This window comes from Stegostoma tigrinum, chromosome 7, assembly GCF_030684315.1.
Source record: "Stegostoma tigrinum isolate sSteTig4 chromosome 7, sSteTig4.hap1, whole genome shotgun sequence".
NCBI lineage: Eukaryota > Metazoa > Chordata > Chondrichthyes > Orectolobiformes > Stegostomatidae > Stegostoma > Stegostoma tigrinum.
In genome coordinates this window covers 62956197-62981363 of record NC_081360.1, presented here as the reverse complement: position 1 = coordinate 62981363, position 25167 = coordinate 62956197, and the positions used below count along the sequence as shown (strand labels likewise).

Below are 25167 nucleotides of genomic sequence, written 5' to 3'. Positions count from 1 at the left end.
TAGAGAAATCACTTTCATGTTTTTGTCTCGGCTTGAATGGCCAGTATCGAATGGCAAAAGAAAAAACAGTTTGACAAGTAACGATCTGATATATTCTTAGGAAGTCACAGAACAAAAGTTTGGGTTAGGAAAACTCAACTTGCACACCTTCACAACTCACAAAATACACACCTGAGGGATTTTCATCTTTTTATGAACTGGATTTACACTGCATTTTGTGAGACACAGTGAATTGCATACGGAATGTGGATGTGGATGCAGAGGCAGACGTGTTAGAAAGGCTGCTTCAATTCTTCTACACAGCAGCGCAGACCCCAACGTCATGTAAACATCCACTAAACCTCACCCCTTTCTTCTACTCACGTCAAAGCCATCCAGTGCCACCTCAAATTTCCTAACCCACCTTTAGGTGCCTTTTTTTAAATTTGGTCGTGGAAATGTGGACATCACTGGCTGGCCAGAATTTTATTACTCCTCCCTGGATGCCCTTGAGAAGTGGTAGTGAGCTGCTTTCTGAATTGCTGCTGTCCACATGCTGTAGGTAGACCCATACTGCCCTTAGGGAGGCAATTACAGGATTTTGACCCAGCAGCAGTGAAGGAACAGCATTAGATTTCCAAATCAGGATGGTGAGTGGCTTGGAGGGTAAGTGGAAGGTAGTGGTGCTCTCATGTATCTGCTGTCCTTGTCCTTCTCGATGGAAGTGGTTGTAGGTTTTGAAGGTGCTGCCTAAGGAATTTTGGTGAATTTCTGCAAGGTTTTAAAGTAGATTTGTAGCTCTCGTTGTGGATGTTGTAGGTGGTTGGCTCGCCGAGCTGGTTCATTGTTTCGCAGATGTTTCGTTACCCTGTGGGGTAACATCATCAGTGGACCCTCTGATGAAGCACTGTTGTGTTTTCCTGCCCATTATTTAAACTCTGGAGTCTGTTGAGCTAGATTGCCTCACTTCCGGTTTTCCTTCTCAGTGGAGTATTTACGGGGCCGAGCTCTATGTGTTTGTTGATGGCTTTCTTCAAGGAACACCAGGCTTCAAATGCATGCTTGTCTCTGCTTTGCTTGTCCCAGGATCTTGGTGTTGTCTCAGTCGAATTTCTGCAGTTCATCCTGTAGACAGTCCACACTCCTGCCTCTCAGCATTAGTGGTGGAGGGAGTGGAAGCTTATGGATGTGGTGCCAATCAAGCAGGTTTGTGTGTCCTGGATGGTGTTAAGCTTTCTGAGTGATGGTGAGCTGCATCCATCCAGTCAACGGGTGTCTCACTCCTGAACTATGCCTTGTAGATGGTGGGCTTTGAAGAACTCATTAAGTGGTCTTAATGATTCAAAAACCTTTGAAACTTTGTTCATTCAATCATATCAAAAGATACATTGATGTGGATGCAACCTCTATACACCATGACACCTCCCCATTCTTTAACATCTCCAAATGATCTCCATAGGCACATACAGTGTAAATTACCTACCGCTCTTAGTGGTCATACAACAGCAATAGGAATTATGTTAAATTTAATGAAGAAAATACATTTTTAGTAATCTAAGAAAACCCTAAATGCAAACTCATTATCATTGATGCTCGGCATAAAATAGCTAAGGGAAGTAAAAGTTATAATCCCTTAAGTGTGTATTACTTTTTTAAACAAACAGGACACCACATCAAATATATATTTTGTTATGATTGACCCAAAGTTTCAAAGGTACTTGAATCATTAATAGCACCTGCTGAGCTCAAGGTTTTGAAACCCCACCAAATATTCATAATAGAATAGTTGAAATACAGAACAGTTAATTTATGGAGGAGTAATAGGTGCATTTTTTCAACATTCACGAGCAGAGTCTTTTTTCTCAAATCTGCCAGTCCAACAAAATCAGTGTACAAAACAGCAGAAGAAATTGTTTTATATTTTTAATGAATTACATTATTTTCTTCATTGGAACAATAACATTTTGCAGGTTAACGGAAGGCTTATTTTCTCTTTGGAGGATAGATTCCTATGATAAATCAGTACATATAAAACATATGAACAGTCCAGTAGACCTGTTTTCTTTCTGAAATTTGCACTTGAGGTGCATTGTTATTCTAAAGCAAAAGTGAATTCTCCAAGAGAAAATAATAACAATAGTTAAAGTTTGAAGCTGTTGAACGTAATGCTGAGACTAGAAGTTTGTAAAGTGGTCAGTGGACAGTTGAGATGGTATTTCTCAAACCTGCATTGAGTTTAGTTGGAATATCAATGGTCTGTATGGACAGAAAAGTCAGAATGAAAGTCAGAGTTCCTTACCTCATCTGTAGTAGTGAACCATGGGTAAATTAAAATGAACAATTGGACGTTCAATTCCAAATGATGGAAGATTCAAAATTTTTAAACCACAGTTCCAGCATTCAGGATAATTGACAATATCTACATCATACATTTGGCTTTTTTTTTCTCATTGCTATACAAATTTAACTCGGGAAAATTTCTGCTAAGAGCACAGCAATTCTGCAATTCCTGAAAATTTGTAATTGACATTAATTAAATATAACAGAATTGTAAAGTGTAGCTTGAATTGTAAATGACCCTGGCATTCATTTAAACTACACACAACAATTGTGCCTTCTGAACTTGCAAAGACATACGTAGCTCCAGCCTCTTAAAATAGCTATGTTGATGCTAATATGATTTGCCCGTATGCACAAAGGAATTTCACTATATAACAAGTGATAGCTGAAACACAAAGGTGAGTATTTGCATGTGGACTTTTCACAGCATTCTCATTTGAGATTCCTACATCTGTTCTAAACAGCAGGAGCACTGCAGAAGCTTAGCAATTATGTCAGGAGCGTGGCACCTAAGATCTCAGCCGCTGCAAGTTTGAGATGTACATGTATTCCTATTTACCCAAATGAAGATTACTTTCTTTGGAGGTACAGACTAAAAAATGAAGAACAAATACCTGAAACCGAACTCAAACACTGAGAGGCGTAACAGGTAACTGTACCTCATAACAAACAGCAAAGTACTTCATGTAACACAACATATTATTTTTGGCTACTTTGTAAATGACAAACTAGTAATGGCAAATACCTTGGGCCATATCATATTTTAATAGTCGTTGGTTTAACTGGTTCAGAGCAAACCTGACTCTATTTCACATGCTATTTGTTGTTTTTCTGAAAACATGGTGTATTTTAAGTTTGGACGTTGTCAATGATGAAAATGAAAATTACTTTACAGAAATTCCTTGCTTGATATTTGCACTTCAATTGTCAGTGTGCCTGCTTTAATCTATAATGTTTATATTTAGTACTCAAAAATGCGTGCCATCTTTAATATTGTAGCATCGTGCTTCAATGAAGCGATAATGTTGATATGTACACAGAAGTTTCTAGAATTTGCAGATTTGAAGGCAGAAGCGCTTTCCTGACCACAAGGTGCATTGTTATTTCAAGATGGTTACTGAATAACCCGCTATAGGCAATTTCAATTATAAATATGAACACAGAAATTTGTGATATAAATATAAAACTTAAAAGCAAATAATGATTTTTGAATGGACTCCAGAAAATATCAGCAATGATACGTTCCATTGTCCTCTGTCCTTTAACTCTGCAACATCTTATTCACTCCTTGTTTATACCATAACAAATGCATTGTATTGCTTGGTTAGTAATTCATTGTAATTGGTCCATGTCTTTTTTTGTTGGATATGGGGTTGAAGTTCATTTAAACACAGGTACTGTGGATACTGGGGGGGTCTGAAATAAAAACAGAAAGTTCTGGAGAAACTCAGCAGATCTGGCAGCATTTGTGGAAAGATAAACAGAGTTAATGTTTTGTGTCCAATGTGTCTCTTCTTCTGAACTTAAGGGACTGGAAAATAATCATTTATTTTGTTGTTGGCAAAGACGGAGGAGGAGTAAATGGAACAGATGGTCAAGATGCTCAGACTCAAAATATGTGGCTGTGTTAATGGTTGTTAGAAAAATATATAAGTGCAGAATAGATGTTCATAGTGAAAAACAGGTTAGCTCTGCTGACAGCAGACCCAAGCAAACAAGATATGGCATGCAAGATAATAAAGTGTGAAGCTGGATGAACACAGCAGGCCAAGCAGCATCTCAGGAGCACAAAAGCTGACGTTTCGGGCCTAGACACTTCATCAGAGAGCTCTCTGATGAAGTGTCTAGGCCCGAAACGTCAGCTTTTGTGCTCCTGAGATGCTGCTTGGCCTGCTGTGTTCATCCAGCTTCACACTTTGTTATCTTGGATTCTCCAGCATCAGCAGTTCCCATTATCTCTGATCACAAGGTATGGCATGCAGTTGAGGTAAACAAAAGAGAGGACAGTATTAATACACTGAAAATAGAAAACCGTGTTAATTCTCTAATGCTGTTAAGCTGTTGAGCTCAAGTGCTGAATCCTGAAAGTAGTAAAATACCTAAGCAGAGAACGAGGTAACGCTCCTTTAGCTGGCACTGGGTTTCACTGGAACATTGCAAAAGACCGAGGACAGCAATGTTAGTATAAGAGCAAGATGATAGATTGAAATAGAAAGTGACCGGAAAGTCATGGTCATACTTTTGGGCAGGACAGAGGGGCTTTGCAAAGTCTCGCGAAATGCAGAGGAAATTTGAAATTCAGTTTCTGTCTTTTTTTTTTGTGAATTTAGGCAGCACACAAACCTGGGTATTGCCACCTCATTTACCTGATTGCAGTTTTGGCCTGAGTCATGCTGGCTGCTGGAACATTTAGCAGCGCGCCAGGCAGCACTGCAGACAGCAACATTGTTCAGACAGCCTTCTCCTCTTACAGGCAGATTCTCTTTCTCAAATAGGAGCTGCACAGAAACACAACACTTATTGTTGAATATCAGTCTTCTTTTGAGGCAGTCCCTCACAACTGAGGCTAATCTTCTTCCGCTCTTTTGTTGTGGATCCTGAGGTGACTAAATAGTCAATGCTGGGTTTGTACAACCAGTCGCATTTGAGGCAAGTGATGTGTGATGAGGTGGGTCACAGGAGTGATCAGTTTTTGCTTCTTTCTGCTGCTGTTTGCATTGTCTTTGATTTGGCCTGTCACAGATACTTAAAATGTTTGCCACCATTCCTAATTCTTCTCCAGTTTGTGAAATCTTGGCCTAGAAATTTTTTTGAGTAGGAGAAAATATTGTGTGTTTTTTTTTGCAGGGAAGCTTTAAGGATGACCTTGAAATATTTCCTCTGCCTTCCTGGTAACCATTTACTGTGATCAAGCTTGGACTAAGAGGTGGTTTTGGAAGTCTTGTGCCGGGCATATCAATAATATGGACTACTTAACATAGTTGATTGAGCCATAACAAATACCTGAACTGTTCAGCAGTTCCTCTTAGTTGATAGTCAAAAATGGGATCCCAAAGATGTTTATATCACCTAGGGACTGTTGGACTGACCATCGCTTAATCTGGTTTACTATCTCCATCAGCTTGGCCCAACATAAGCAATGGCAGCAGAAAAACTATTGCAGGAAATTCAACATCAATGGATTCAAGGGCTCTGCAAAGAAAGAAGAGAGTGCCTCACAGTCAACCTAATGGCAGTTAATGAAAAAGAATGTCCAGTGCCTGGTCTTTCCATGAATGTATTGTAAACAGCAGTTCTGAGGAGGCTTTGGGCTTCCATACCAGAGAGCAACAAGACTGGTTTGAAGAGAATAAGTGGGAGCCATTAATTCATGAGCACACATGTTCTAGGACAAGTTTTGCCACTACTAAAAACGCAGAACAGTACAGCACAGGAACAGCACTTATTAGAGGACCTTTTTGAGGACCTCCTCAAATGAGACTCAGTCCTTGATGGGGTGCCATATTCCATAGCATTATCTCAGTACAACCACAGCTCGATACAAGATTGAAAAGACCATCTGATAGCTGAAACCAAAAACGGCTACAGGTGCAGACAGAATCTATGCCCAAACACTAAAATACAGTACAGAAACACTCCTGGCATGAAAACATAACCCATATCACCCTCATCTGACAGGAAGATAGCATGCCAAGGAATCTGTGAAATGCTATAATTGTGACAATTATCAAGAAAGTGTATTTGACCAACACCAACTGTAGTCTTCCTACTGTCCAACACATGGAATATTGTTCCAAAAATTCTCTTCAACATCTCCACCAGTAGCTGAAGAACTATGACCGGAATTTGGATTGGATGGGGAGACAAATTCAACAAGAGTGCAGAGAGCAGCAGCAACCTCCATAGATAGCCTTCTCTGACCGTACACTGGTCTTTGACATTAGATACCAGTACTGCAATTCTGAACAAGGAAACTAAACAGCAGTACAGGGAGACACTCACAGGTAGTGCTGGGGGCCTCAGTTGAGGAAATAAATGGGAAGAGACAGCCCATATTTCTGCAGAGGCTACAAGCCGCTCAACAATCACCCTCAAAGAGGAATGGGTGCAGGTAACTGGCAAGGTTATTTCTCAGAGTTTAGCCCCCAATGAATTCACATCAATGCAAAAGGAGGTTTAATGACTTCATGAGGGTAGTCAAGGATCTTCCTAAGAATTCTGCACCCAATGCTTCACCAATCTGTTGTGTTGCTTAAGGTACTACATCCCCAGCACTCACTGATCAGCAATTCCTACACTTAAGACACAGACGTGATTTCGAGATACTTTTCCTCACCCTCATATATATTCCAATAACGTCATCCCCACATTGAAATCTCTGTTTCATTTATCTCTAGCTGTTCAGATTGCTTTTTTGATTTCTTGCTCTTAAATATCCAAAACCTGCAACAGCCCAGCCATAACGACTCAGAAAAAAGAAACAGCACAGGAAAGAAACATCAGCATTTGTTCTGAATCATAAAGCCACTATCAGATGTGGCATTGCATGTATCTTGGATACAAGTAAAGAGTAGGGATTTGCATTTGGTGAGTCAGGCACAACTGGGCCACAGCCAGGCTAAGGAAAAGGATAGTGTTTTTGTCAACTCTAACTGAAGGTCACGGTCACGACTGAAATCTGCTACAGGAGGGTCAAATGAGGCCTTTTAGATAGTAACATAGAGGCGAGTGCTAATGAGGATGTACACTGAGACGTATAGGGCTAAACCTCCTGTCATGATGAATCAACACTTAACTTCAGATTACCTTCAGAATGCTGTCTCCTCCATCAGATGCCATTGAACTGACTTCAAATGACATTGGAACTGTATCCCCATGTTATGTAACAGCCTTTGAATGAGCAGGTGACTAAGCTCTTTGCCCTACAGTAAAGTAACACTTTCTGTCAATTGTAGGAACTCACCAAATCAATTCTAAAAACATTCCTGCGCACTTGCAAAGTTTTCAACAGCCACCAATATAATGATTTATCTTACCTGTAAATTGGAAACTTGGAACTTTAAGTATCACTACTGCTAGGCCCAAAAGCACGATTTTGCTATGTAATAAGTAAGTGTACTGAAAGGATCTGCATGCGACAAAATCATAAATAGAGCTGAGTGACACCTTGACCTCATCACTGGAGAGGTTTCCATTGGGCATTGGGGATGCCCATCAATGTCCTTTGCAGTAATAGGTTGTCATGTGAGCAATGGCTGGCACGATTATGTGACCCATGCAAAGCACCAAGCATGTCTATACATGATCTCCAATCTACACATATTTGAACTTTGCACCCATTACATGTCACATTACCACATAAGTGCTATGGTGTAGAAGACTATTCAGCCCTTCATGTCTGCACTAGCTCTCTTGATCTTTTACAAGTGGGAACAATTTGTCTCTATCTGATCCCCCATTATTTTGAAAACACGTATCAGATCTCTTAGCCTTCTTCTGTGAAAACAGAACAAACCCACCCTCTCCGATCTGTCATTATAGTTGAAGATTCTTCATCACTGGAACCATTAATGTAAATATCTTCTGTGCTCACCAATGCTTTCACATACCTTCTAAGAACTTTATTCTGTGTAGATGCCACTAGCCAGGACAACATTTGTGGCCAATTCCTAAGTGTCATATAAACTAAGTGGCTTATTGTTTTAGAGGGCTAACTACCCTCAGTGCTAACTACATTCTACCACATTACTGTATGTCTGGAGTCTTACATGCCCAGACTGGGTAAAATTAGCTGATTTTCTTCACTAAAGATCATTAGTAAACCGAGTGGGCTTTTATAATAGTTCATCACCGTTTCAAGGTCAGCATTATTGAGACTTGATTTACATTCCAGGTCTAGCAATTACATTTAAACTCCACAACTTTATCCATTTTATCACCTTGGGCTTCTGGATTGCTAGTCGGGCGATATTACTGCTACACCACCGACTCCCCAACCAATACATCAACATGTCACTGAATCTCTCATGGTTTGGCCCTCACCTTGGAATTACTTCTATCTGCAGGTGACAGACACGGCCATAGCTGCAGTTACACGCTTCTGCCACGAGGTAGAGATTAAGATCAGAAAAGTACGCGTCCCAAACGGATAGAATTGCTGCGGCATCGGGAGGCCGTAGTATCAAGGGATTAGTTTTGGGCGGAGTAGTCTTTAGTAATGTGTTTGACAACAGAGCAAAAAAAAACTTCAAAATTATATCAAATTGCTATTTCGCAGTAAGGTCTCGTCGGAAATATTGTGACTTCAACTAATTCAGTAATCAATTGAAAATAAACTTTTTCTTCGTTAACACGAAATCCAAGCGGGGTTATGTGTCACGACTCCGTGAACAACTTCCTGCTGTTCAAACTCCCGGTGAATTCTTAGGAAATCTGAGCCTAACTAATCAGTTTTCATAGGTCAAACTGCAGAAACTGACTAGTTGAAAGAACTCGCACTGTATCAAATGATCGCATTCACAAGAGAAGCACATTCTTTCAAAAGAAGGAGTGGCTAGATAAAGGAAAATGCAGAGAAATGCAGGTGTTTAAACACGCTGGACACCTTTCTCCCCCAACTTCGATAAAGCGCAGCTGGGAGTGAACAGAAGTCGGGTCTTCCCAAATTTCCGTGAGTCGAGTCACACCAGATTGCAGCGTTGATAACTTCACTAGATGTCTACCTTCCTACGAAGCAACAACCGTGTGTGGCCAGTGTTCATTTTCGCTCAAAGTTAAGCAATGGTGAGGAAATAAAAATTACAGTACTGTAAGGAATTGTTTAGAGTTCTTACACTTCTTTTAACGTCAAACGTTAACAATATAAAACGAGACCAAAGTCCAATTTGTTTTAAAAGTTCTTAAATGTTAAGGGTGCCACTAGGGTATCAGTGAAATTGTCCATTTATCCTATTATTTTTCCTAATCAACTTGTTCAGAAACGTTATAACACTTCTGGGCCTTGAACCTGAGCCTCCCAACTCAAAGGCAGGGACACTGCCACCGCACTGCATGAATCCCCACGAACTGTGCTGTTAACCCATTGTTTCTAAGAGATGTTATTACGCACCTTTGGAACAGGTGGGGCTCGAACCTAGGCCTCCCGGTTTAGGGATAGGTAGAGTACCGATGTGTCTTCCCACACCACACAGCTGCTGAACAACCTCGGTTGGTCTGTAGAAAAGGTTAAAAGGTGTTGGTCGCAAAAGCCTAGTTGCACTAAAAAAAATGCGTTTGAATTCCAAGTGAAAATGTTGGGACTTGCGATCAAATGTAAATCAAAACGCAAAACAGGCATTTCGACATGTTTGGCAAGATGGCTGGACAGAGTGGGAAAATAAATAAAGGCTCGGACGGATCGTTGCCTGGGACGTACATTTTTTTTTAAAGATCAATATACTGAAAATCTGGCAGGGTTCGGTTCTGCTTTAATTGCAGGTGGAACCTTCAATCCTGGCACGATAGCTCTCGCATCCTAGTGGCAAGAATTGAGATGCGCAGCTCAAGCCAACAGAAGCTTAAACCAGGGAAACAAAACCACTTGTGTGTAGTTGTACGCAAATAGCACTTTGCTAAAGAGTTGGGTGCTGGTGTGCAATTGGGTCCAATCTATGCGAAACCGAGTGCTGAGGAAGCAGGACAGTGGGGGAGGGGTATGTTGAAACCGCCGTGTCCGGGATCGAGCAGACACACAGCGTGGAAAGTTTGATGTGGAGAGGGCAAGTTCTCACACATGTCATAGCTTGAAAATGTTTGTGTTTGCGAAAGTAGAGCGGGAGCGATCGGCGCCGCGCTTAAGTTGAGCCGTTTACGCTGGAGACTGGGCAAAAGCTGGGCTGGATCATAACCCTCACAGAGAAGGGGAGAGAAATAGAGAGGTTCGCGAAATCGCGAACCAAATCCTGCACATTTTAAGGTTTGTGGAGGAGGAGGAGGAGGGGAAAGGGGAAATCCACGCACATTGGCGTTGATCAAATCCAGCTTTCTGCAGTGTCCTACGCCGCGAATACCCGAAATCATTTTCACATCGCTTTGTCTTCAACGTTGCTTCGGTTCTTGCTGTTACTTTACAGTCGAACGAGGAAAGGCAAAAAGGAGTCAGCTGACGAGAAAGTTAGAAGAGAACTGTTGTAAAAACTGAGAACGATGGAAATGCAAGTATCAGAGTCTGGGACTGCAACTCTGCCTTCTTCAGGGTGAGTATTGCATCTAATTTCATTTACATTCATCAAGTTTAGCTGTCATGAAATTACTGCCCCTTTTGAAGATTTTGGCCTCCACACGAAGAGATAATGCAAATAACGTCTCCTTTCTATTTACAATTTGTCTCATGGAAGCACTAGAAAACATGGCTTACTCACTGAAGCCGCCTGGTTCCATAACTCCTTCGCAGAGCAGGGGCATATCACAAAAAAAGGGCGATTCCATCTGAGAAAGAGAGACGCAAGAAAATCAGCAACTCATAGAAGGCAAGACCAGAGTTTCTATAGGCACACGTCGAAGTAGAAACAGTAAAAGAGAACGTGACAGACTTGCAGAGAAATTGTGATAATGGCAAAAGATACGGAATGTTTGCTTAATGTTGGGCTTCAGTGATTGGGGGATAGAAAAACTTTGGAAAAGTCAACCCACAAGAGTTAGGTTTAGCATGGTAACGTAGGCTATCATTTAAGAAATGTTATTAAATAAATTATCCATTTAATATGACATTGAAAGGCTAATTACACCTCAAAAGTTCTTAATTAGGTGTAAAATGTTAGGTGCCTTGAGGTCATAAAAAGGCCACATATATGTAAGTCTTTCTTTTCGTGTGGATAAATGACAAAATCCCGATGATTTATAACTGCTAAGAGAAAGTGAAGCAAAAACAGCAAAGGCATTTGCTATAATTTCTCACAATTCTGCAAAAATTGCACCCAAGAATTGGATGTCAAGTATGAGTCCTGGTTTCAAAAAATGTTGAAAGTTATTGCTAGTACAAAGGAAGATGGTTGTTGTTATTGCAGGTTAATACTCTTTCACAGGACGTGACAGTGGGAGTTCCTCAGGTGAGTGCCCTGTGACCAGCCGTCTTCAATTTCTTGGATAATGGGAACTGCAGATGCTGGAGAATCTGAGATAACAAAGTGTGAAGCTGGATGAACACAGCTGGCCAACCAGCATCTTAGGAGCACAAAAGCTGATATTTCGAGCCTAGACCCTTCATTAGAAAAGTGGGAGAGGGAGAGGGGGTGAGGCGGATCGAAGATGGATAGGGGAGAGGAGACAGACAAGTTAAAATGACAGGGATGGAGTCAATAGAGGTGAGTGTAGTTGGGGAGGTAGGGAAGGGATTGGTCAGTCCAGGGAGGATGGACAGGTCACGGGGGCAGGATGAGGTTAGTAGGTAGGAAATGGAGGTGCGGCTTGAGGCGGGAGGAGGCGATAGGTGAGAGGATGAATGGGTTAGGGAGGTGGGGACGAGCTGGGCTGGGGTTGGGATGCAGTGGGAGGAGGGGAGATGTTGAAGCTTGTGAAATCCACATTGATACCATTGGGCTACAGGGTTCCCAAGTGGAATATGAGTTGCTTTCCCTGCACCCTCTTCGGTTTCTTCATCAATTACCTTCCCTTATCCAAGGTCAGAATTGGACATGTTCACGGCACAGTATTCAAACTCATTTGCCTCTTGTTATTACCATACAGTAACCCATATCCATGTGCATTAAAACCTGGATTACATCAGGCTTGGGCTGATGCGTGGCACTTATGTGACTTCCCACAAGTACCAGTCATTGACCATCTCTGTTTGAGTAAAGGAGTTGGGGCGTTATGTTGAGGCTGTACAACATGTTAGTGGGACATCTGGAGTACTATGCCCAGTTCTTGCTACCCTGTTACAGGAAGGATGTCATTAAGCTGGAGAGGGTTCAGAGGGGATTTACCAGGATTTTGCTGGGAATGGCAGGATTCAGTTATAAGGAGACGCTGAATAGGCTGGGACTTTTTTTCACTGGAGTGTAGGACGTTGAGGGTACACTTTGTAGGGGTTTATAAAATCATGAAGGGCATAGATAAGGTGAATGGCAGTTGTCTTTTCCCAGGAGTGGAACAGTAAGGCTAGAGGTCATATTTATAAGGTGAGAAGCGAAAGATTTTATAAACGGACATGAGGGGCAGATTTTTAACACACAGTGATTTATGTGTGGAATGACCTTCCAGATGAAGTGGTGGATGTGGATACAGTTATAACATTTAAAAGACATTTAGATAGGCACATGAATAAGAAATGTTTGGGCAGATATGGGTCAAACACAGGCAGGTGGGATGAGTTTATTTTGGGATTATGGTCAGCATGGACTGGTTGGACCGAAGAATCATTCATCATGGAAACAGACTGTATGACAATAAATTACATATTACACTGAATCCATACTATCAACATTAATAGTATGTTGGGGGTTCCATTGACTAGAACAAGAACTGGACTAGCTGTATAAGTAATACAGCTGCAAAAGCAGGGCAATGATTCTGAATGTTGCGGTGAGTTAATTCACAAGAAAGGAGTGTTATGGAATGCCCTGTACTTATTTGGATTGTTGAGATTGTATAATACTGAAGAAATCCAACACTGTCTAGCAAGAAAAAGAAGCACTGTTTATTGGTCTCCCTTGTCTGCCACCCTGAACATTCACTTTCTTTGCCATAAGCATGGAGTGGAGCAGTTTGTGCCATCTGTATGATACACTGCAGAAACTCACTGAGTCTTAGACAGCACCTTCTAAGCTATAAACTCCACTTCTTAGGAGAACAGTGGCAATAAATGCATGGGAATATTGCTACTTAAAACCTTCTCTCAAACACACATATTGCTTTGGAGCTATTTTACTGCACTTTGACTGTTGTGGAGTCAATATCCTGGAACTCCCCTTGTAATTGAATAGGGGGCATACCTACAACCTCATGACTTCTGTTGTCAAGAGGGCAACTCACCACAGCCATTTTGAGGGCAATTTGTAATAGACAAAAGTCCTGGCTTACCATTGGTGCACAAATCCCATTAACACATTTTGTAAAAAGTTGTATAGCTGCTGATTTGCTAAATATTTTCTACATTTGCCTTTGATCTTATTCCCAATTAAAACATGTTCACTTCCATCTGGTTCAAAGATAGCAAGAACTGCAGATACTGGAGTCAAAGATAACAGTATGGAGTTGGCGGTACTCAGTAGGCCAGGCTTGGGACCCTTTGACTTTCCTGCTTCTCTAATGCTGCCTGGCCTGCTGTGTACCTTTACTTTCATCTGGTTGTTGCCTTTGGAATGACTATCATTTGCTTCAACGACAAGGGACAATAATTCAGTGCTCAACTATTTTAACTAGCCACCACCAGACCTAGCTGGTCCGTATCAAGTTCCGTTTTGCCGAAATTGTCCTCCTTAGAGAGTCAATAGTAAACTTTTCTTTTGCTGCCAGCCATCTCCTAAAACCCTCTCCGTTGCCTCTTTCAGGTTTTCCTCTAATAAATGTGAGGACTTAATAGATAGCTTTGTTACAATGACTGAAAATATTCTTTTTGTTACTTCTGCTTTTCCCATCTGCAAATTGCTGTTAAGATAAACTGCCAACCTTCTTTTGACCTATCTTTGGTCCCTCCACTCTAATTCTTTTTCCATCTCCTTTCACGCCCTTGTTGAACTTATCTTGAACACTAGATCTGCCTCCTGCTTCTTTTGATTCTCTTTCCACTAAACTACTGAAACTCGACTTCTGTTCTTACGTCTTGTGCAAGTGATTCCATCTTCTCGTGTCCCATTTACTTTTTTCCTGTCAGGATTTCTCATCATTTTAAAACTCATCTTCAATCATTTAGTCTTTGAAACTGTCATCATTGGAGTCCTTAAATGTGGTTTTGCCTGTTAAGTTAATAATCAACTTTCTTGTTACTCCAGGATACTTTTTTCGAATCACTGTCTTGGGACATAAATGACCTCAGTCAACATCAAAAGTGACATCCTAGTGTCTGGTGCTGCCTGGCTTGCTGTGTTCCTCCAGCTCCATACTGTGGTGTTTCATCCTCCTCCAACAGGATTTTTTGTTGTCTAACTCACTATCTTTGCTTGATTTCGCACTACCGATCTATTTCGTAGCCATGGCATCTCCAGTAATGGATTCTCTTCCTGCACTCTCACTGTTAGATATGAGCTCTCATTAGGATAAATTATTGGCCTTTTCCTTCTGTACATGCTGCTATTTGAGATGTCGTTCAAAGCCACCTCCATGTGCACTGCTAAAAGTCAGTGTCATCCATCTTTTTGAAAAAAAAATTCTGTCTTCATTAGTTCGTTAGAGTGAATCTGCTAGTTTGATGTCTGGAATTAGATGAATGACAGTATCCTCTGATTAAATAGAAGGATGACAAAACCATTGAGCTTAACCCTACAACAGATTCAATACCAAATCCAAATCAATGTCTTGGGCATTGTCATTTAATTTAACCTAAAACAGAGTTTTCAAGTACTTAATTTCTCCATCCTTGAATACTGTCAACTTATAACTCTCAAACATTGTGCCCCCGCTTAACCTGTTCCTGAACTCATTTGATCATAAAACTCTCATCTTTGTTCATGTCACATGCAGACTACTTAATGCTGACTTGACCAACTCCCATTCTCTGCACTTCAAGAATTTCAGCTTATTGGAAGCTCAGCTGCGCATTTCAGCTTTTGCTCAGTTATCATTCCTGTTTTTGCTGATGAGCTTTTGTTTTTGATCATTAATACCTTCATATTAAAATTCCTGCTCTCACCTAAATCCAAAAGAAGCTATGCTGCATGCTATATCTAGAAAATTTGTTTCTCTAAACCTGATTAAAATGCTATATAAATGTATGTTGTAGAGTTATTTTTAGAGATTAATGGTGAACGCAAGTTCACAAACTAAAAACATTACTGATCTGTATTAGAATAAAATTGAAATGTTTTGCTGATAATAAATTGAAAGCTTGATGGAGGACACTGCTGGTTAGACTACTGTGTGGAAAATACAGTTAAGCATTTCTATGAAAATATGTTAAGTGTTAGTTTCTGGAAATAAAAGACAAAGAAAATAGATTTTTGAATTAAATGCCAAATGGAATGCAGTGATGGTGTACAGATCTGTGAAAAGTTAACTTATTTGAAAATAAAAGACACATGGAATGCAGTAATGTCATTTAAATTCGTAATAGAACCATAGAATGCATGGTCAGGATTCTACTGTTGAACATGTACAAGAATTGCATTAATGTGTACAGCTTTGGTCACTCCATTAAAGAAATTTGAGGACAATCTGATAAAATAAATAGAAAATTTGTTTCTGTTTTCTAATGATGATGATGAAAATTTGATATGATGATGATATGTGTTTCAAAGGATAGAAAATATCCTTTACACAGGGTGAGTTTAGCATTTAGAATGTAGTGTCACAAACCAGAATGAGCGTTAAGAAAACTTTGGAGAAAACTATTGAAACAGACCTAGTGGGCTCAACTTTTTTTTAAAATTTGAAACATAATTATACTGTCATGTAAGAGGTTGTAAAGTAGATTTACAAAAATAATGTATGTTCTTGAGTTGATAAAATCATTCCTCAAAACCCAGCACAAGCTGTATGCATAAGAACTGTTATGCCCTATGTTTGTCATCCACTGAATACATGTATCATGGAAGGGAATTGAAAGTATTCAAAATAGAAGATATATAAAACTGTTAAATAATGTGAACTAATTGGTTAGGCAAGATTCCTTGGCAGAATTTCAACAATGACAAGTCATAACTGGTAGGATAACACACCTTATTAGTTATGCAAAAGCTTTGCAAGCTGAATAGGATGAAAACACATTATTTATTGCTTATTCACATAACTGCACCATCGTTTACACAGCTTATTTCTACTTCTGTAATGTAGACTGGCTGAGCATCTCCCTCAACTCAGCTGCTGCTGAAACCCTCATCCACGGCTTGGATCTTGCATGTTTGATTATATCAATATACTTGGCTATCTTTCCAAGTTCTGTCTTCTGTTGTCCTAAAGTCACTTGTGCCATTGGTGTCTGACTACACCAAGTCCTGTTCATCCATGCTCTCAGATTTCTGTTGGCCCAGGATTAAACCATGCTTTCATATTAAAGTTTTCATTCTTTCAAATCACCTTCATTGCCTTAACTGACCCTGTTAATAATTTCCTCCAATTCCCACACTCTCACCCATACCCCTCCAAAGATAACTGTGCTTCTTTCATTTGACCTCTTCACTCCCTAATTTCAGTCGGTGGCTGTACCTTCAGCTGTCAAGATGTCAAGCTGTGGCATGTCCTTTTTAAACCTGTCTAACACTTTCTCTCTTTGAGGTGTTCCATAAAACATACTATTTCAACCAGACTGAATGTCATCTGCTTAATATCTTTTTAGGTGGTCTCAGCTAAGTTTTTACTATACCTGTATGATGCTCCTGGGAAGTGTTTTGAGGTATTTCATTATGTTGAATGTACAATACAATGCATAGTTGCTCTCAACTGATTCATTTCAGTAATGACGAATATTTTTGTCATCAGCTTTTAGTTTCATACTTATTGATGTACGCAGATTTAAGAGGAGGTGATACAGTACTCAGATATTTACTTCAAGTGGAAAAATAAATTGCTTTCATTGCAACAGTGGGGTAAGAATGCAAAATAAAAGCAAGTAGTACCATATTGTTTTCAGAAAACATAGGATTTTGTTTGTTCTTTATATTTTCAAACCTTCCTTGAGAGAATATTGTGAAGTTGCAAATGATTTAGAGACTGATAATTTGATGGATCATAATTTAACATTCCTTCTGTGACCATAATCAGCTTCATTGCACCTGATAGGATTGTTTGTGTTATATTGGAGTTTGGTGTTATGGATCCCCGCAGCCCTTGTAGTGTGGGATGGGATTCTGCACTCAGTCACTGAACCTGACTATCTGCAGGATGACAACCTTGAATTCAGATCTGTGACTTGCTTAGACTATTTTAAACTGAGTTAAAGCCTCCAGCTCTGTTTTAGATTGAAATTTTGTCACTCGACCAAAGACTTGCTTGTACAGTTCGATAAAGGAATAACATATGGGTGACAGAATTGTTAAACCTGATCAGTTTTTTACATTTAGTTCATGTGCTGATAATTGATTTTTCCTTTGTAATTTTAAATTATTTAATCTCAAATATGAGTTATTTTCACGAATGATAGGCTCATGGAGAAGTGTTGATATTGCTGTAAAGCAGTACTGATGGAGAGATGGTTTTTGTAGTATAATGTGTGCCTCAAGTTTTTAAATAGAACATTTATAAGTTTTCTTATCTGTTGGTTTATTTAAGGATCCGAGTTAAATATTTTGCCATTGTTCATATTGATCAATTATTGTTCATTGTATTTATTTTCTGGTGAGTTTAGTTTATTGCTGCATATTCAATCCAAGTTACAGTCATTGAAAAGAAAATCTGAAATACTGCTTCTGTCACAGCTCTCTGGCAATTTGAATCTCAGTCCCAATCTCATGAAACCACAACATACATCAGATCAACCACTTCCACTGACAGATCTTTAGTTTCATTTTCAGTTGATACATTAACTGTTTCTGCTGTCAGGTTTTTGGATCTAAATAATTTTCACTAATAGTGTTCAATGGAAGAAAGGTTGCTATCAGGACTTTGTCATGGCTCATTATATGCTATAATACTGGATTCAGTACCAGCAGCACTGTTGAGACAATCTTCTCATTAATAAACTACTTTGAATCTTACTTGGAAAACTTGAATTCAGAAAACGTAGTGATGTAAGAATTTGGTAACTGGAATCTTGAACTACTTTTGGTTCCTAGCATGAAAACAAACTGAAACTGCTTTTGAAGTCCCTGCCTGGGGATAGGTGGAAAAACTGAGACTGCACTGACAGTCATACAGAAAAGAAAACAGAGCTACTGTATTTATCTTGCTAGATGAAAAAACAATTTTTCAGTTCCGAAACTAAGCAAAAACATTATAAACATTGATTTGATGGTATTTCATGATGTTTGGTACTTGATCTGTCTTCATACTGTTCATCAATAAGCTAAGCAGAAATGAACTCAGAATACTGGACAAACTCAACAGGTGAGGGAGTATTTGTGGAGAGAGAAATGGTGTTAATATGTTGCATCTCATGACTTCTTCAGAAGTATTCTGGAGAAAAGTGTTTGTTTCAATTTTATAGCAACTGCAGTGTTTTGCTTCTGACTAAGTGGAAAAGCGGGTTACTGTAGCTTCAAAAAATTTTCAATTTACTATCATGCCAGATCAGAAAATAGGTATAATAATGCCAAATTGCAGATAGCAGTATTCAGGTTACTGTAGAATCATTTGGGCACTTGAAAATTTGCGAGGGGATGTATATTACAAGAATACTGCTTATGTTGTTAGAGTTGTGGCTTGTGGGAATTCCTGTTGGATCTGTCAATAAACTGTAACATTTAGTGGTGGCTTGAAGAAATTGTATTTTTTGCCGTTCAGAAAGAGCGGTAAGTTTAAATTAAATGAGTAGAACGAAGTGAGCAGCCTCCAGTTCAAATTAATAATGAGTCAGATCTGGATAAGTAAGTGTGCAGAAAAATAAATCAAAATTAACATGTGCAATATGTCTCAACGAGCAGGGGCTCAAAACAGAACAAGTTGGAGGTTAATGAAACACAAAGCAACAGGAAAATACTAAATCACCATCACCTGGTTATGAAATGGAACTATACTTCAAGAAGCATTTACAATGTATTTTTTAAAATGAAAATGTGGTTTACTAGTCCTTGAGCAAGCTTCCAACTTTATCTCAATTATCTCGTATCTTAGTTCAAACCTGAAAACCCTCAGCATTTTCTAGACCAGTGTTTGATTATCTATTTGAAAGAAATTAAAATGAATTTTTTAACTCAATCAGGTGTTAAATGTGAAAGCAATGGAGATATCACCTACAATAGAAAGTGAATTATGTGAGATTCAAACACATGGACGACTGTATGAAGGTTATAAAACAAGGATCCTTTATTCTACTGACGTCGATCTATCTGAGCATTAGTGGAAAAGATTAACTCAGAACAAAACTATTTATGATAGAATTTCGCAGCCAACACTTCAGATCCACCAAGATGCATTAATAGCTTAAGCTCTTATTTTTAATTGGCCAGGTTACAGAGTTCAATTGGTGAAGCTTTGATTGCAAACTTCTTGTGACCAAGGGAACTAGATACCTTGCCTCCTCAAAGCAAAGGAAACATTCTTCCTCCTGTAGACTCTTGGACTCAAAGACGTTATCCAGGTGATCTGCCTTGGACTCCAACCAACTTGGTTCACTTTCACTTTACAGTTCTCTAGCCAGCATTAGAGACTTTGGGCAGTCCTATTCATGGCCTGTGTATCTCCATGCTCTGATGCACAAATTATGGACTTCTGATTCCACTCCTTGTTGCTGCTCTTCCGGTCTCTCTTTCCCCTTCCTTGTGGTTTTTGGTTCTGTCTGCTCTCCAACTGATGCGCTGGGCTTCCATTTCTGTTATTCAGCCTGCACTCTGGCATACCATTCACGGGCTGCTGACATGTGACTCATGTTAACCAATTCTGTTTTCTCCTGTCCAACATCGTGCCCACCCCCTCAGCACTGCAGACTTCTGGTCAGAACCCACTTCCACCCCACCACCCGCACACAGACCCCCAGGGAATTTGCTGCATAGGGTGTGGCCAACCTTGCATGTAAATTGGCATGCTGGGGACCTGCTGGCCGCCACCACTTGAAATGTATACTTTGGTATGAGAAATGCATGTGAATTTTAATTTCTCTCTCCCTTAGCCAATTTTTGCACATCTGTATGGCAGTTGTAGCTTTGATTTCAAACTGGTCTAATTTTCACTGACACTGTGTTGCTGTGAAATAAATGGAGCTAGTTGCAATCTAACACCCAAATCAAGCGGGTGAAACTCTTTTCAGGAGGGAATGGTGTTCTGCTTTTTACTGGAGATATTCCAGGGATTCACACCTAAATTATATTCCATGTAAATATGTGGAGTGATACTTTCTAAGATAGCACGCACAAAAGGTAGAGTCCTTTGTCTGGAATGAAAGACATATACAAATGAAATGTTGAATGCTAAAGTGTTGCTGGTATACTTCAGTTGTATGTTAGAACAGTGACAACATTGATATCATAGTGAAAAAGCTTTTAAAAATATATATTTTTCTCTTCCTTTCAAGCTCCTAAATTGAGCTGTAAATCATTCAACGGTTGTGTTTAGTGTTACTTTATAGTAAGAAGCAACACAACATTTGCTTTTTATGGCAACTTTTCTCTGAGAAGTGGAACTCTGCATTGCTCCATTCAGTAACTCTCAGTTGCTGGTATTTGCCTGAACAGCCCTTAGCAATTGAACTCTTTGCCAACACTAGGATTTGAACTCCCAACCCACTTTGGGGAGACAGCAGATTCCATGAGACCTCTGAAATATGGAAGCAAGGTTCTTTCTTCCTGTTCCATGACCATGTCGGCTTTAAATGTCAGATAATTAACCACAAACTCTGCTGGATAGAGGCTGTGTGTTGCATCGTTCCAGTGTCTCACTAATGGAATGAGGTGACCTCTTGTCAGCTGTTGACTGAATAACGTTCTTATTTTTCTTCATGCTAACTCTGATAGTGATTTGTGGAATCTCACACAGACTGAACGAATTTAATGAAACTGTGCAAGTTATTATCACTGCTTATGAACTGATGGATTTCATTTGCAGACTTTTATACATAAAAGTGACATAGTTAATCTTCAAATAAAATGAATAATTGCTAATAATGTTAAATCCTTTAAGAACTTTGGTACTTTATGTGAACATGTTAATGACTTCTATTTCACAACACGTGGAAGAAGTGATTCGGTGGCTCAGTGCTTAGCACAGCTGCCTGACAGCACTTGGGACCATGTTCAATTCCAGCCTCTGGTGATTGTGTGGAGTTTGCACGTTCTCCCTGTGTCTGGTGTGAGTTTCCTCCCGGTGCTCCAGTTTCCACCCACAGTCCAAAGAAGTGCAGGTTAGGTGGGTTGGTTATGCTAAATCATCCATAGCGCCTAAGGATATGTAGCCTACCTAGAATAACCATGGAAAATGCAGGGTTATATGAATAGGGTAGGGGGTTGGGTATGGATGGGATGCTATTAGGAGGGTCAGTGTGAACTCAGTGGGCCTAATGGCCTGCTTCCACACTGTAGTAATTCAATAAAAAAACTAAAGAAAAATCTTTTACATTCATTTTGAGAGAGCCAAAGAAAATTTGATGGCAACATACTGTTTGGTATTGTATGCTGATATTTTGCAGTATTGAGTAAAAGTAAAGTCCCTATAGTCTTACCAGACTATTGCATTGCTCTCGTTTGAGAGAGATGGCTCGTGATAAGTTTAACCTGAGGGTCAACATTTTTCAGGCAGGTGGAGAGATTGAGAAGGAGAGTCCTTTGAGTACTGTTGATTTTCCACATTAGTTGTCTGCTACAGGCATTTACGAATTGAATATTACATCAATTTTACTGAAGCAGTGAGATAAATGTAAAAATACAAATAACAAAAGGATGTTAATTTAAGTCCTAATTTGTGATTTAGCTATACAAAATCTTACTCTACTCCTAAATTGGACTATTCAAATAAATGCAGCTTTCTACATTAAAATTAATTGTGGATGCTGGAAATCTGATTCAAACACAAAAACACTTCCCAGGCCCCAAGATGACATTCCACATTAAGCAGAGGTTCACCTGCACATCTGCCAGTGTGGTATACTGCATCCACTGTACCCGGTGCGGCTTCCTCTACGTTGGGGAAACCAAGCGGAGGCTTGGGGACCGCTTTGCAGAACACCTCCGCTCAGTTCGCAACAAACAACTGCACCTCCCAGTCGCAAACCATTTCCACTCCCCCTCCCATTCTCTAGATGACATGTCCATCATGGGCCTCCTGCAGTGCCACAATGATGCCACCCGAAGGTTGCAGGAACAGCAACTCATATTCCGCCTGGGAACCCTGCAGCCATATGGCTGCAATGTGGACTTCACCAGTTTCAAAATCTCCCCTTCCCCTACTGCATCCCTAAACCAGCCCAGTTCGTCCCCTCCCCCCACTGCACCACACAACCAGCCCAGCTCTTCTCCCCCCCCCCCCCCCCACCCACTGCATCCCAAAACCAGTCCAACCTGTCTCTGCCTCCCTAACCGGCTCTTCCTCTCACCCATCCCTTCCTCCCCCCCCAAGCCGCACCCCCAGCTACCTACTAACCTCATCCCACCTCCTTGACCTGTCCGTCTTCCCTGGACTGACCTATCCCCTCCCTACCTCCCCACCTACACTCTCTCCACCTATCTTCTTTACTCTCCATCTTCGGTCCGCCTCCCCCTCTCTCCTTATTTATTCCAGTTCCCTCTCCCCATCCCCGTCTCTGATGAAGGGTCTAGGCCCGAAACGTCAGCTTTTGTGCTCCTGAGATGCTGCTTGGCCTGCTGTGTTCATCCAGCCTCACATTTTGTTATCTTGGAATTCTCCAGCATCTGCAGTTCCCATTATCTCTCACAAAAACACTTCTCGCTTTCTTTAGATCAAATGTGTGATCATGGTTACCTGCATGGGCCCCAGTTATGCCTGGCTATGTATCGTGCATGTGGAATGTGTTTCAATCCTACTTGGGTCCCTCTCCACAGCCTTTTCCCTGGTAAATCAATGCCATCAGTGTTTATTTCAGCCCTCAACCAGAATTGGAAATAAATGCCAATTTTGCTTCCAGTTTCCAGCCTGTTGTCACCCTAACCTGGTCCATCTCTCAGCCTCCCTCCCTTTCCTCGACATCTCTGTTTTCATTTCTGGGAATAGGCTGGTCACTGATATTTAGTACAAACCCACCAACTCCCACATTTACCTGGACTATATACCCTCTTACCCCTCTTCCTGTAAAGACCTGCATTCTACTGTACCCAGTTCCTCCCACCTCCATTGCATCTCTTCTGATGCTGCCAGCTTCTGTAGGGGGAGTGGGGGTGCTCTCTTTTCTTTTCCCTCATCCGAGGATTCTACAGCACGGTGGTTAACTGGGCCCTCATCTGGGTCTGACCCAGTTTCCTGCACTTTGGCCCTCACCTCCACTGTTCCCTCTCACAACAGAGAGAGAATCCCCTGGCCCTCACTAACCCCACTGGTGTCTGCATCCAAAGGATCGTAAGCCGTCATTTTCACCACCTCCAGAGGGATGCTGTCACCATTTCCCTCCCCTCCCTTGTCAACATTTTGTAGGGACCGTTTTCTCTGGAACATCCTCGTACACTCCTCCCCTCCCGGCATCTTCCTTTGATATTGCGGAAGTTGTAACACTTGCCCATTTACCTCCTCCCCCTCACCCACGCAAGGCTCCAGGTATACCTTCCAGGTGAAGCAGCAATTTACCTGCACTTCACTTAATCTAGTATAATGTACTCACTGCTGTCAATGTTGTCTCCTCTATATTGGGGTGACAAAATGGAGACTGGTGACCGCGATGTGGAACATCTATGTTCTGTCCATAAACATGACCCTGAGACCCAGTTGCCCACCATTTCAACTCAACACCATGGTCCTTGGCTAATATTTCTGACTTGGGTCTGCTGCAGTGCTTCCGTAAGGCTTAGCACAAGCTGGAAGAGCAGCATCTCATTTTTTGCATGGGGACACTGCAGCCTTCAGGGCACAGTATTGAGTTTTAGAACGTGAGTACTACCTTCCATATCTGCTTCTCATCTCCACACCCTAGTCCCTGTCACTCTCAAGGGCTGCTAGCCAATTCATTTTCACCTACTAAGAGTTTCTATTTACAGCTTTTCTTTCTCCCTGGCTCGCCGTTATCCATCCCTTTGCCTTTCTGTCCCTGGGCACTGTCTCCACCTATTGCTTATTCCTTAAACCAGTGACGCCCTCCCCCCAACCTTTCCCCCATCTGCAGCATGTATGCTACCTTTTCATGACAACTGCTAGTTTTGAAGGAGATTCACTGGACCCAAAACTTTTCATCTGTTTTCTCTCTACAGATGCTGCCAGATCTTCTGAGTTTTTCCAGCAATTACTGGTTTTGTTGAAGTTTACTGCGTGTTTTAAGGTTGAACTTTCGATCAAATCTGCTGGTAGTCTGCAAAGTGCAGATTACAGATTTGAATATCACTGAGATATTTTAATAAAATTGGAATCAATAAATTAGATATTTGCTATCATTGTTAGACAACAATGCTTGTCGCAAAGGACACCTTTCAGTTCTGCGATAGTTTGTCCCCTCACCACGGTTACACTTTAGGGTTCTCATTAAATAATAGGGGCATGGAAAATAACTGTGGAAAGATGATGAGATGTAGTTGCAGGACTTAAGGGATAGATATCAAATTAAAGGATCAAGATTGAATGGTTCGCAGATTTTCTAAAGAGCTATGATCATCCATGCTGCTTCTCAAATGCAAGTGCTATCTCTGCTTAAAATTCACATTGAGAGTCCTTCAATTTAACTTGGCCATCAAAATAACAAGGCAATTTTTCTATAACAAATAATGCTTCAGTTTTAATAATAGATTTATATTGCATCCATCCCCCCCCCACGGTACAGTGAAACCTTCCTGCTTATCAGCAAGCTTGTCTTGTCACTGGTGTGATGCTTCCATGCAAGTGGCACGATAGTATCATAATACTAGCAAGGAGCAAGGTCTGTGAACTGAGTAGCATTGGTTTGGAAACTGCAGCAAGGTATGCAGCTTTGTGGAGGGG

At 40.6% G+C, this 25167-nt stretch overlaps 1 protein-coding gene across 4 annotated transcripts in view; it reads left to right on the top strand.

Annotated features, from left to right (window-relative positions):
- Window positions 1-8715: 8715 nt before the first annotated feature.
- Window positions 8716-25167, top strand: part of cobll1b (cordon-bleu WH2 repeat protein-like 1b) — a 169081-nt gene continuing 152629 nt past the window's right edge. Inside the window, exons 1-2 of one of the 4 annotated variants that reach the window (XM_048535279.2) lie at window positions 8716-9102; window positions 10431-10553. In XM_048535279.2, the coding sequence (XP_048391236.2) occupies window positions 10504-10553 (50 nt within the window). In that variant the 5' untranslated portion in view covers window positions 8716-9102; window positions 10431-10503. Of the gene's footprint in view, window positions 9103-9797; window positions 10274-10430; window positions 10554-25167 lie in introns of those variants that run through there. The other 3 variants (XM_048535282.2, XM_048535281.2, XM_048535280.2) reach the window with 3 other exon arrangements.